At 37.8% G+C, this 14,062-nt stretch overlaps 1 protein-coding gene across 4 annotated transcripts in view; it reads left to right on the top strand.

Moving 5' to 3' along the window:
- Positions 1-14,062, top strand: part of ROCK2 (Rho associated coiled-coil containing protein kinase 2) — a 96,560-nt gene that overhangs the window by 27,724 nt on the left and 54,774 nt on the right. For all 4 annotated transcript variants that reach the window (XM_071741915.1, XM_071741913.1, XM_071741914.1 and 1 more), the window contains exon 2: positions 12,075-12,156. In XM_071741915.1, the coding sequence (XP_071598016.1) occupies positions 12,075-12,156 (82 nt within the window). The remainder of the gene's footprint in view (positions 1-12,074; positions 12,157-14,062) is intronic.

Here is a 14,062-nt window from a genome sequence, read left to right as displayed (position 1 = left end):
TGCATGCTATCTTTGTTTGCCTTCCATCCTCCTATTAGTGGGGTTCCAGCTCTCCAGGGAGTCTGAGTCACCACAAACGCAGGAGACCAGGTTCCAGTTGATTGCCTGCATTACTGTCTGATGTTGTCTCTGCTTATCCATCAGGCATCTCTTATCTTAGATTTGACTGCAATACAAAACAGTCATAATCTTCCAGAGACTGGCCCTGGTTTGTAGTTGATGGCACTGTGATAATACAATTCACGATGAATTACTGTTCCACAAAATACCCTGTCAGCCCTTTTAACAGCAGTGTCTAGCCAAATAATTTGTGATATTTCTGGAGATTTACATGGCATCCTGTCAGTAATTGAGCTCTGGTTGAAAATGTTTTCAGAACTGAATAAAAATACCCATCACTGGGTAATTTAGCATTCAAGGGACCTTTGGAGGTCTTCTGGTCCAGGCTGCTGAGATGATCTTAAGCAGATTCAATCAGATGATGTTAAGAATAAAGTCTTGAAAATCTCCAAATACAGAGATGCCACGTATTCTCTGGGCAATCTGTTCCAATGTTTGACCGTGATGGAAAAAATGTTTCCATATAGCCAACTGCAGTTTACCAAGCGACTACTCATTTCTGTTGCATCTTGTCACTTCTCACAGGCTTACTGCTGTCTCATGGCCAGATGACCCTCAGATCCTTTTTTCAAAGCCACTGGCTAGCCAGTGAGCACCAGTCTTTTCTGCTGTTTGGTGGTATTCCATCCCATGTACAAAAGTCTGTATGTGTCTCACGTACATGAGGCTCCTGCCAGCCCACATTTGCAGCTTCTCCAGGTCCCCCTGAATAGTACCTCTGCTCTGCAGTATAACGACAACTAGGGGCAGTGGCTGATGATATCCATGAAGCTGCTGAAGGTATACTGTGTCCTAGCTTTTTGGTCATTAGTAAAAACATCAAACAATATTGCTTGTCAGACCCTGGGGAATGCCAGTGATCACCAGCTGCCAAGTTGGACTTGGTACGACTGATAGTGACAATTCTTTGACCTGATGCTTTCCAGTTTTCCACCCAGCTGATGATTCACTTACCCAGTTGGACTGTCAGATTACTGTAAGAAGAATCCATGTTGAATACTTTGCTGAATTGCAGATGAACAGCATATACAGCATATACTACTCATTCCTTGGGTACTGAAACAGAAATCTCTGTATAGAAAATAATCAGGTAGATTTGGCACCATTTGCTCATGATCAATGTATTCAGTTATTTTCTTCATGTATTTGAAAATGTTGTCCAGGGACCTGAAGTACACTGGAATTCTGGCCTGTTGTTCTGCAGATCCTTGTTTCTTTTCTTGAAGATGGGCACAATAAGTGCCCTTTCCCAGTTAACAGGAACCTCCTGCAGTTGGTGTGACCTTTCAGAGGTGGTAGGAGCAGCCTGGTAATGCTTCAGGGAGCTTTCAGGGAGCTTCCTTACCCTCCTCACATGGATACTGTCAAGGTCCCTCGAGTGGAGCAGTGTAATGTGCTCATCTAGTGCTCGTCTTCTGTCTCTCCCCACTGAGAAAGGATGCCTACATTTACTTTCTTTTGCTGCTGATTTATTAAGAGAAGCTTTTTTTCTTGCTGTTTCACTGCCAGGATCTGAACCTGTGTGTGTATGAGGATGTACACGTATGTGTGTTCTGTTGTTCAAGGGCAGTGTAATTCTGTATGCTTCCTGGTTTAGGAGAAATAGGTTTACTCATAGTCATTCATTTAGCTGCTTTTTTTTGTGCTTGTCGTGGGATCTTTTACGGTAACTGAAGTGATACAATATGCTTATTTTATTATGGTCTTACATGGTATTTGAGTATCTCACACTGGTAAGGTGATGTTTTTTTCCCCACTGAAGCAAAACTGAGGTGCTGTGTATTAGCATAAAAAGTATTTGTTCATTATGATTTGTGTGTTCAGGCTGCAATGATTTGGGGTTCTCTTCTTGTGTGTTAATTATTATGTAACATTTAGCCTATTTTTAAATACAGTTCCCTTCAATACAGCTTGCAATTAGCATTAAAGGCTTCTGCGAAACGATGCATACAGCAGAGTACAACACCCACAGACTGGAAATTATGGGTAGATAAACTGATAGGAAATCATAGAATCATAGAATTGGCTGGGTTGGAAGGGACCTCAGAGATCATCAAGTCCAACCCTTGATCCACTACCACTGCAGTTACCAGACCGTGGCACTGAGTGCCACATCCAGTCTCTTTTTAAATATCTCCAGGGACGGAGAGTCCACCACTTCCCTGGGCAGCCCATTCCAATGCCTGATCACCCTCTCAGTAAAGAAATTCTTTCTAACGTCCAACCTAAACTTCCCCCAGCACAACTTGAGACCGTGCCCTCTTGTCTTGCTGAGGGTTGCCTGGGAAAAGAGACCAACCCCCCCTGGCTCCAGCCTCCTTTCAGGGAGTTGTAGAGAGTGATGAGGTCTCCCCTGAGCCTCCTCTTCTCCAGGCTGAACAGCCCCAGCTCCCTCAGCCTCTCCTCATAGGATCTGTGCTGGAGTCCCTCTAGTAGTTCTGACACAGGAATTGGAATTGAAGTGTTATTTCTGTTACTTTACATATTGAAACATTTGTTTTAAGTATTTGCATACTTTAAAATATTTCCATTTAGGCTTACTTTATGGGGAAATGCCTTACCTCTTTCAGAGGCAAAATTAATAGTGAATTTGACTGCAGTCTAGGATATCAGTGAATTTTGCTTCTAGGGTCAAGAGTGAAATTCGCTTGTAGGGTGCACGTTGGACCGTGGAACAGTGTATCACAATGTCCTTTATTTGAAACTCCAAGTGAATCTAATATGTATGAAATGAGAATTATAAGATGCGAGTACACTGTTCTGCTAAAAAAGAACCCTAAAAAGCATTTCTTCAAACAGATTCCATATAAACATGTTACTGTTTTTGTTTTTCAAGTTGTATGCCCTTTTTAAATAAATAATAGAGATCTTTATTAACTAAGATTCTGAACAGATATAACTATTTTTGAGATACCAGTTAGATTAAAAAGAAGGCATTCATATTTCAAGAAAGTAATGTATACTCATTAATCAAATGAATTAAAATTATTATACAAGATTTCCTTAATTGTCAGATAAGTTTTTGTGAGAAATAATTTTTTTAGAGCTGCTTAGTTTTGTGGACTTTTTTTTTTTAAGTTAAAAAGAAGTTATTTCCTTACCAAGCAATAATGGATATATGTTACTGCAAAAATAATAACCTATTTTCCAAATGCTGATTCTATTTTGCCCCAATTTTTTTTAGTATTGATGATTAGTAAAATAGATATACATGTTCATTTTGTTTAAATAACATTCATTTTCCTCCACCATCATGCAAAGATAATCTTAAAATGATTGTTTTGTCCATATTACTGGACAATAGACCAAGAGTGGTTTAAGGTTCAAGGTATTTTGTGTTGCCCTTGTTTGTTTTTTTTTTATATCTATTTTGTCTTTCCTGCTCTTCCCTGCAAGCTCCCTTCCTTCCAGCAATCATTTTGATAACTGCTGATTTTCCCAGAAGTTGTCCATAAAATACATCTTTGTCTTAATATGTAAACAGTAGGAAAATGGTAAGATTTCTCTCTGTTTTGACTATTTCTATTTGATTTCAATCGTTTCTCCCCTGGAGTAGAAACAGTGGCTTTTTCTGCTAACATATGGATCAGTGCGTCCTGATACCCAATAGATTGATCTTGATATCTTGACCATAAAGGAAAAAAAAATCCATCTGCAGCAATAAAGGTTTTGCCATACTGCATCCAAATTCTGTGCTTCAAAGTTATGTGTGGTGTTGATTGGTTCACTTTTATTCATCACCTTAACTGGAAATCTGGGTTTGTGGAATTATGGTGGAGTACAGCACTTGTGTTTTAAGAAAGATGTGGTGCAGCTGATAGGAATATGCTGCTGGCATCAAATTTGAAGTTAGGCTGGAGATAACATGGTAGGCAGTCTGTTATTTGTTTGGTTAGAAATGCCCTGAAGAGTGATTTTAAACGGTTCCTGGTATTTTTAGTGCAGGGACATTTTGCAATAATTTGTTCTAAATCAGTGATTATAGAAAATTAAGCATCCTAATATTACTTAGAGTCAATCATGCTTTTGGGGGAGATGGAGGCTAGATCGTATCTTAATTTTTCTGCCGAGCCTTATTTGCAATTTCAGTTACTCTGTAAAGCAATGTTAGAATTTTTATTATTTAATAAGTATCCTTTTAAAATAAATTTAATTTTAAAATTTCATAATTTAACTCCTTATTAGATTAAGTTAATGCATCTTATTTGTCCAACACTACTAAAAGGATTATTAAAAATACAAAATATGATGCAACTATTTCCATTATATGAAGAAATATGTAAGAAATACATTTATCCAAAAATAAGCTCACAGTGGAATAAATGGATAAATGACTTTGATGGTGTAATATGCTGACATAAGCTTCACAGACTGAACTGAACAAAAAGAGAATAATTTTCATGGTGGAAAAGCAAGACTAATATAAAACAAGGATGGCCTTGTGGTCAAAGTAAGATTTTAATAATAGACTGAATGTCTGTCTTCTACCTCAACTACAGATGAGTTCCCTGACCTTTTATCTGTGTTCTTGGTGTCACCTCTTAATTCCTGCAGCTGTCAAGCCTTTTGAAAGCCTTAATTAGGAAAGGAGATGTGAATAAAAGCTATGTTTTGCATTTGAATTTTTATGAAACACCATTTTTTCAGGGCGTTGGATAAACAATTCCATGCCCAGGTTTGTTTTCTGTGTTTGTAGTTCTAGTACTTGTACTGTTCTGCTTGATTGCTTAGGAAATCTTCATCTGAATGGATGCATAAGAGGTTTGCTGCAGGAGAGTAATAGTCACAATTGCCAGACTGCTTTGTGCTCTTTTTAAAGAGCTAAGTTTGCTAATAAATACTTTGGAGAATTCCAATTAATGGGAAATTTGTGTTATTTTAGCAGGTTTTCAGTTCTGGGGTTTGGTGCACATTAATTTTTTGAGAGTGGTACAGATTCTAAAACCAAAGGTAGCTAAGTAACCTGGAAATGTACAGTGACTTTAGATCAAAAAAATTATTCTGAGCTACTGAATTTTCTGTGGCTACAGTGCTAACCAGCAAGACATGTGAGACCCATTTTGTTTTATTAGCCCTTAAGGAGAAAATTGGTACAACAGATTTGGAGGAGAAAAATTGGACAAGAAAATGGTAATGGGTATGTGCTAATACATTGTTTTCTTAAAGTGAATAGTCTTCTAGAAATTAAGTTGTATATACACAGCTTCTGGGTTTACTCTTCTTCCTTAGTCTCCTCTATTTGGCTTAATTTACAGCTTTTCTGTTTTTCAGCCAATTTATGAAGAGTTTCCATACAGGCTTGAAAGGAATACTAGAGGTCACTAGTACAGTCCTCTTCACAGAGCTGAAACAGATCCATAGTTGGATCTGCTGTAACAAATACTTGTCTAAACTGTGTATCTCTTCTGAAGAAGATTTCTGAGCTTCACTGTGTAGATATGTTACATCCATTCTTTACTGCTGTCATTTAGGGTTTTTTTTTTTCTTATCTAAAATTTTATTTTAACTTTATTTTAATTCTTATGCTGTTTTTGGGGATGCGAGGAGATGTCCATAATCATAATCATCATTGCTTAAACCAACTTTTTATGTTCTGAAAGGAGTTGTCTCCTCCTAGGCCAACTTTTTTGAAGACTAAAGTCTCTGGTTTCAACAGTCTTCCTTAGCTCAAATTAGTGATCACTTTGCTGCTCCTGTTAACTTCCCCTCAGTTCTTTTCCAGCTTGCTTATTGCAGTCCTCTGTGTAGGGACTCACAAAGCTGGACACAATGCTCTGACTTAGGCTGTAACAATACTTAAATAACATTCTTTCTCTTTGAGGTCTTATACAATGAACCTCCGGTTTGTGCATCCTAGATTATGCTTCTAGTCTGCTGTAATACTGTGTCTTTTTTGTTATCTTCCTGTTTACTTATTGTTACAATTTCATGTTCTGTGTATTTAATTTATTTCAAAAACATATGTTGATGGGGATTTTCCACCCTCTTTTTGTGCTTGTCAGTTGCACCCGAGTATTAATTTTTTCATTAGAATATTTTAATTTTTATTATTATAATATTTTTATTACTATACATTTTTTCTTAATTTTAAGATAATTTTTAATACAATAGAAGCACAAAATTGGAACTCTGAGCTTGGTATAATTTGCTGATTTTTCTTAATAGATAAATTACTTATTCTGCTGTACTAGGGTAATGAACATATTCTGTAGAACTGGAGCAGGAAAAACCCAGAGGAGTATTGTTCTGACACACTTTTCCAAGTCTTGATAATTACTGAACTTGTGATAATTACATTTTTGACATTTTCTCTATGATTTCCTATACAGTATTTTTTTTTCACTTCGATAATGAGAATGACTTGTCTTGTGCTTCATTCCTATGTTAAGATGCTTTGCTTTATTGATTACTTCATACATTCCAGCAGAAATCAGTTACACAACATCAGTTTATTTTTGAAAAGAATACAGAAAAAACTTAAACCCTGGATCTTGTATATTAATCTTCTAGGTGTTTACAAACTGATTAGAATCTTGTTCTAACACAGCTCTATATATTTTAAGGCCTTCCCACTTAGAATAGTAATTACTTGCTTTGCCCTTTTCATTCTTCTTGACCTCTCCTGTTCTCCCGAGTTCTCAAACTCCTGAAAGTCCCTGCTAAAATACAACTCATTATATACCTCTGCCTTTCTGATCTTTATTTACATGTTTTTACAGTTTTGTAGTGCTCTTCTTTAAAGTTCTTCTTGTTGCATCTTGAACAATTTTGTGATAATTCTTTTGCTAGTATTTAAGGATAAAGCTATTTTTGGTCTGTTATCATCCTGTCATTGCAATAGAACAGTTTTCTACTCTGCCTTTCATATAGTAAGGTAAATTATGTAAAACCATCAAAACAAGCATGGATATAGCACATGATTTCACAGTCCTTGAGGAATATTGCTTGTACAATGTAGAAAAATTTGTGTTTATTAAATAGTGGACAACATTAAAATAATTTCAGTCATTTAAATTATTTCAGTATTTGTTTACCTGCATATATAGAAATAATATTGCAAGTAAAATCTGTTGCTAAGTTTTTTAAAGAAGTAATTGCTCAGGAAAAAAACCAGAATTATTTAATGTCCCATTAGGCATATGGAAATTTGGGAGTTTAATCCTCATGAAGAGTCATTACACGGTCAGTTCCCACGTGCATATTTAGGAAGTTGTGCTTTAAAAAGCATGTAGGTCAAGTTAGAAAAATAAAACCTGAAGTTACAGGTGCTGCTATCCTTACTTTTCACTGCAACATAATTAATTTTATTTTATTTGAGGATTTGGAAGGCTGGCAAAGGGGAAAGGAATAGTGTGATTTTCTCGTGTATTACAGTTAAGTGAACTTTTCATAGAATCACAGAATAGGTTGGGTTCTAATGAACCATCAAAGATCATCTTGTCCAACCCCAATGCCATGGATAGGGACATCTTAGATCAGATTGCTCAAGTTTTCTCATTATTACAGGATTATAAATTGTTTCCTGTAAATTCTAATGAAACAACTACAAAATCTTTTGTTCACTTGTCTTACTTTTTGGTTTTTAGTTGCTTTACTTCTTTCTCATCATGAAGAATGAATTGAAGTAGCCAGGGCTGTTGTGACACCCTGTGTCACATGTTTACATGTACATTGGAGAGGTTCAAATAGCTATTTTAATTTTAGAAATCAGTATCAGCACAGCATGGTTTAATTTTTGAGAGCTTCAGTAGGATTGTCTGGAATTAGCATTGAGCTCATTATTTAGAAGCTACCACTATTTTTCCTGTTACTGCCCCTTTTATCAGAGAAGAACATAAACATTTAGTTCCTGTACCTCTTGAACTTTTCTTGCCTCTTTTTTCTTTGGTTTGTTCAGGCCTGTAGCAGTACAAGCTGCTTTCAGGGAAAGCCAGGCTCCATCCATGTTGTCCCTAGAGGTGGTGGCTGCTGCCAGAGTAGCCAGAACTCTTTTCTTGGGATTGGAGGGCATTGCAAAAATATCAAGTTGGGACTCTTTTATTGGAAAACAATCTGTGGAGAACATTTTGGCATGTTTGCCATGAGCAGAAGCTTTTGATGGGGACAGAGCCATCTTTGCTAACAGTGAGTTTGTTTGGAAACTGCTGTTAGCTTCTGAGCTTTTTGTAACAGCAGAAAGAGGAAGAGAACAGTGAAATCACTTTAATAACATATTTCCTGGTTGAAGTAACTTATCTGTGAGGCCTAGACAGAGGAGATGTCATTTCCTGGATTACTTCAGTTTGGACGGCCTGGTTTGCTGTGGAATCTTTTGACCCAGCTTCGTGACTGTAGTACAATTTTTGTTTTAAGTAATGTAAAGTAGGCCTTTTAATGAAAACGTAAAGCTTTAAGGAAAGACCTTCTGACAAAATGCTAATGTGCAAGACAAGTCTTTCATAAACTATGTGCTGATATGAGCCTGAAATCCCTTACCTTAAAACTAGGTTCAAGAACTTAATATGTTACTTTTATAAGTGTGATCATAAGGTTTATTCACAGGGGTTAAAAAAAAAAAACAAAACTGTTCCTTTTGATGCTGGTACTAATCACCTCTCTTTGTTGCCAGCTATAGCTGACTGTCCTCAAGAGTTAGGACACTTCCAAATAGTTTAAAAAAGGCAGTTGTGCTGTTCCCAGACTTCTGTTCATTAATAGCTACTTGTGAAAATTGTTGACAGAAGTCCATGAGAGAGGAAATGAGTTAATAAAAAAAATTATTTTCAAATACAGTCCTCAGTTTTTGTAGATCGTAAAAAGGCTCTGGAATCAGAATGACAGAGGCAAAACTAGTGACATCTGAAATGAGAATATACTACTCAGTTTCATTTGGAGGTTATGGTTGTTTTGGACATTGTTACTAAAATATCTGTTGGGGATAGCTTTCTTCTTTTCCCTGGATTTACTTTGTCAACTGCTAAAATATCTTTGCATGAAAAGCATTAAAATACCAGGTGACCTCATCTTTGTCTCCCCCACCCCCCAAACACAAAGAACAAAAATATGTCTCAATGACTTGCCTTTTACCACCCTTCGTGGTTAGTCATGATTAAAATATTGTTTCAATAGAAATAAAAGAAGCATGTAAAAGGAGGAGTAATTAAGGGATTGGACTGTGAAGAGAGAAATAGAGTGAAAAGGTGCTCAGAGCTTTACAGGACTAGTTTTTATTTTTGAATCTGTACCATAGAAGCAATACTATAATCATGAAAAAATATGCTCAAGACCAATTGTGAAACTCTTAATTGCATTAAGAGTTTCTAAAGAATAAGACTCTTACTTTGATACTGTAAATTGATACTGCAATTTACAGTCATATATTAATGCAGTTATACATCAAATACATTAATGAAAGTGTATCTTCAAGTTGTATTTGATGTTGGAGTTAGGTATTGTTTGTAAACTACCAGCTAATTGGAATGGAGACATCATTATGCTAGATAAAATAGTAAGAGATGGCCTAAGAGAGGGCATTCAGTATGGTCCTTCTCTGCAGGTTGCAAGGTGGGGATCCATATATCTGCTGACACACTGTACTACAGAATGAGATATCATTTTTTGGAAGACAGTGTTTTCTAAATAGTTTTGTATTACAGATTCTGCTATGTTATTTTTCAGGAAGTCACCTCAAGTCAGAGTATTTTCCATTAGATTTGTCCAGGGAGTTCCTGTGCAGTTCATGCAGTGACTAATCTATGAGTATTTAACAACTTTGTTACTTCAGTTTAGCTTTGCTGTGTCTTTCATAAAAATATAATCAAAGTTCAGAAGAGGTGCTATTTCTTCTGCCCCTGTCAAAGATGAGTACATAAATTACACAGTAATTTTCCATATTTTCTCTGTTCACCAGTGGAAATATTTTAGGTGCTACATGACAGAATGGTTGAGGTTGGGAAGGACCTCTTTGAAATCACATGGTCCAAACCACAGCTCAGTGCTGCATCACCTTGAGTAGATTACCCAGGACCACATCCAGTCAGGTTTTGAATGTCTCCACTAATGGAGAGTCCACCACCTCTTTGGGCAACTTGTTCCAGTGCTTGACAACCCTCACAGGAAAAAAGTGTTGTGTTCAGATGGATTTTCGTGTGTTTTACCTTGTGTGCATTGCCTCCTGTCCTTTTAGTGAGCACTAGCTTTTTGTCATTCCATCCTGTGAGGTACTTACACACATTGGTGAGCTCCCTTGCCCAGAGTCTTCTCTTTTCCAGGCTGAAAAGTCCCAGCTCTCTGAGCCTTTCCTATCATGAGAAATGCTCAAGTGCTTTAATTAAGATTCATGTCTCTTTGCTGGACTCGCTTCAGTAAGTCCCTGCCTTTTTTGGTTTGAGCCCAGGAGTGGACACTGCAATTCAGATGAGGCCTCACGAGTGCTGAGTAGAGAGGAAGGATCACATCCCTTTATCTGCTGTTAATGTTTTCCCTAATTCTGCCAAGGAGATTGGCTTTTTTTTCCTGTGAGCGTGCAGTGCTGGACATTGCCAGCTTGGTGCCCACCAGAGACCTAAGGTGGTTCTTCACAAAGCTGGCTTCCAGCCCCACCTTGTACCTGATGCCTGGGGTTATTGCTCCCTAGATGAAGCACTTGGCATTTCCCCTTGTTCAACTTTGTGATACTGTCCTCTCTCCACCTCTCCTATGTGTCAAGAATGCCTTTGAATGGATATTTCTTGAGCAAGTCCTGTTTTCCATATGGTCTAATTAATGAGTGCTACTGATTCTTCTCAAGACATTTTCATTTGTTAGGAGGTAGTCTTACTTCTGTATGTGCCTGTTTAGGACAGTCTGGCATTCAAAATTTGTTTAATAATCTTGGACTTTGCCTAAAACTCTATCCAAGTAGAAATACTATTAGAATCTGAGTATAAAAATTCTAGTGAGATTTGCAGTTCTCTCTTCCTGGAGGTATTAGGAAAAAAAATAATCAGGCTGTTAGCTATAACCTCAGTTATTAAGAAGACTGAAAAATTATCTAGTTGTATTGTCTGTCTGTTAATTAATGTGATGTGAGCTCTGACTTGAATCTCTGTGATGGCCTGTCAAGGCTCAAAAACCTGAAGAAGCAATCTCAAGATGTTGTTCTTAGAGCACTGAAAAAAATTACCAGTTCAGGCAGAACACTAGAGGTGGTGAATGTGGATGAAGTCTCTGGCACTTCATACCTGAAACTACTTTTTGTTTTCTGTTTGTCCTTGGGTAACTGGAAAGGGCTGTGTGTGTCAAAGAGTAATTTTTAAAGTTTTTCTAGGTTACTGAAGGGTGGAATGAAGTCCTGTAACAGGTGTTTAAAATACTATTTTCAATTTTGATTTTGGTGATCTCATACCATGCCATTTTAAGAGGTCTCAGTTGTGTTCTGTGGAGCCATTGATAATGGGTAGCAGAAGAGCATGCAGAGTTCTAGCTTGTCTTCTGCATTGTGACCCTGCATTATGTGTGAATGGCCTTGTTCAGTTTAGGTTATGTCTTGCTTCCAAGAAGAAAAATATGTAGTTGTTTTTTGAAAATCCAGAATGACAAGGTAGAGAGTATGTGATCAAAGCAGTAACATGGATAACACAAAAGAGGTTTTTATATATACAGAAAAAATGTAGTGGAAATAAGAAAAATGGACTGAGTATCTTAAACCAGTGTTTAATGAGTAAGATTAAAACTACTACTCCAGTTTAAGTCCCAGTGCCACTGATCAGTGGTAATGTATCTGTACTGTTTATAGACCAACTTGAAGCCAAGCAGTGTGTGTTAGCTCCTTTGCAGTGACTGGTTTATAAACATACTTGAGAGCTTGTTTGATTCACTTACTAGGAATGTAATGCATGCTTGAATAATGTATAATGAGGCTTAGTGTAGTGGTTTTAAGAAAGTGCTTAATTACTGTTTTAGAACTCAATTAACTTTTTGAAATTTCTTTTCAGGATGGCTTGAATTCTCTGGTCCTTGATCTGGATTATCCAGCGCTGAGGAAGAACAAGAACATTGATAATTTCTTAAATAGATGTAAGTTGCAAATGGCTCTTAAACAAATACTTGTGATCTCAGTCATGGGAAGCTGAGTGGTCAGAAATAAATTGTAGATTTTCATTTTACTAGTTTTTATAACTGGGCTTCTATGTTCAGAAAGCTTTTGAGGACCATTTATTACAAAGAGGTACTCTGTTGCTGAATATATGTTGGAAAATACCTTCTGTACGCTGTAATTTTTCAAGGGAAAATGTTTTTGGGGAAAACCCTTTTACTTTTTTTATCTGCTATGTAACTTGCAAATTATTATTTTCTATTTCTATTCTTTTAATTACTCAAAACATCAACAGTGTATATGCAATCCTATTTAATCTAACAGAGAAGCCTTCTGTTGCTTTTTTTAAGATTAAGTTGTTGTACCTTATAATGGGATGGTGCATTTCTAACCTTTGTGTAAATGTTTGTGATGCTCCCAAAACTAATCAAAATCTCCATGTTTGTTGTGTGTATGAAAATATAAGACTGCTGCATCAGAGTAGCTGTATTTTGTCTTTTTAAAGTATCTTCTGTTCACCTATATAAACATGTAGTGGTTTTTTTGTGTGTGTAAAAATAGTGGATTATTTGCTTTAAAATGTTTAGTAAGCCTTTTTGGAACAACTGTGTTTTCTAGTGGGCTTATTTTGAGATATTAAAAAAAAAAAAACAAACCAACCAAAATTTTTCTGTTGCATATGTTAAGGCTACTGTGGATGCAGTCATACCCGCCACTCCTGTTTTGGTTCTTTACTCATAAGAGCTATGTCCTTTGAACACTCAGGCTTCTCAGATAAATGGTGGCTGGTGTAGTAATTTGCTTTGAGTTCTAAAAGCCAGCAAAAAAGTTTTTTAGAGGTACAGCAATAACAAAAAGAGTCAGGGAGAATCTCCATCCCTTACTGGATGAGGGAGGAAACATTACAACCAAGGATGAGGAAGAGGCTGAAATACTTAATGCTTACTTTGCCCCCATCTTCATTAGTCAGACCAGCTACTCACAGGGTAGTCAGGCCCCTGGGCTGGAAGATGAGAACAGAGAGCAGCACAACCCCCCCATAATCCAGGAGGAAGCAGTGAAAAACATGCTATGACACCTGGACACCCACAGGTCCATGGGGCTGGATGGGATTTACCCAAGAGGATTGAGGGAGCTGGCAGAGGAGCTCACCAGGCCTCTATCCATCACCTACCAATAACAGGGTAACAGGGGAGGTCCCAGATGACCAGAGGCTTCCCAGTGTGATACTCATATACAAGAAGGGCTGGAAGGAGGGAGGATCCAGGAAACTATAGGCCTATCAGCCTGACCTCTGGTGCCCAGGAAAATTATGGAGCGGTTCATCTGGACTGAGCTCATATGGCAACTCCAGGACAGCCAAGGGATCAGGCCCAGACAGCATGGGTTCAGGAAAGGCAAGTCCTGCTTGACCAGCCTGGTCTTGTTCTATGACCAGGTGACCTGTGGACGAGGGAAAGGCTGTGGATGTTGTCTCCCTGGACTTTAGTAAAGCCTTTGACACTGCATTCTCCTAGAGAAGCTGCCAGCTCATGGCATAGAGAGGCGTAGGCTTTGCTGGGTTAGAAACTGGCTGCATGGCAGGGCTCAGAGAGCTGCGGTCAATGGAGTTAAACCCAGCTGGTGACCAGTCAGCAGTGGTGTTCCCCAGGGCTCAGTTTGGGGCCCAGTCCTGCTCAGTATCTTCAGCACTGATCCAGATGAGGGGATTGAGTGCTTCCTCAGTAAGTTTGCAGGCAACACCAAGTTGGGTGGGAGTGTTGATCTGCTTGAGGACAGGAAGGATCTGCAGAGGGACCTGGAAGACCCGGACAGTCTGGACCCGTGGGCCAAGGCCAATAATATGAGGTTCAACAAGTCCAAGTGCTGGTCCTGCACTTTGGTCAC

This window comes from Heliangelus exortis, chromosome 3, assembly GCF_036169615.1.
Source record: "Heliangelus exortis chromosome 3, bHelExo1.hap1, whole genome shotgun sequence".
NCBI classification, from domain to species: Eukaryota; Metazoa; Chordata; class Aves; order Apodiformes; family Trochilidae; genus Heliangelus; species Heliangelus exortis.
The sequence above is the reverse complement of the archived record's forward strand: the minus strand, read 5'-3'. Positions and strand labels throughout refer to the sequence as shown.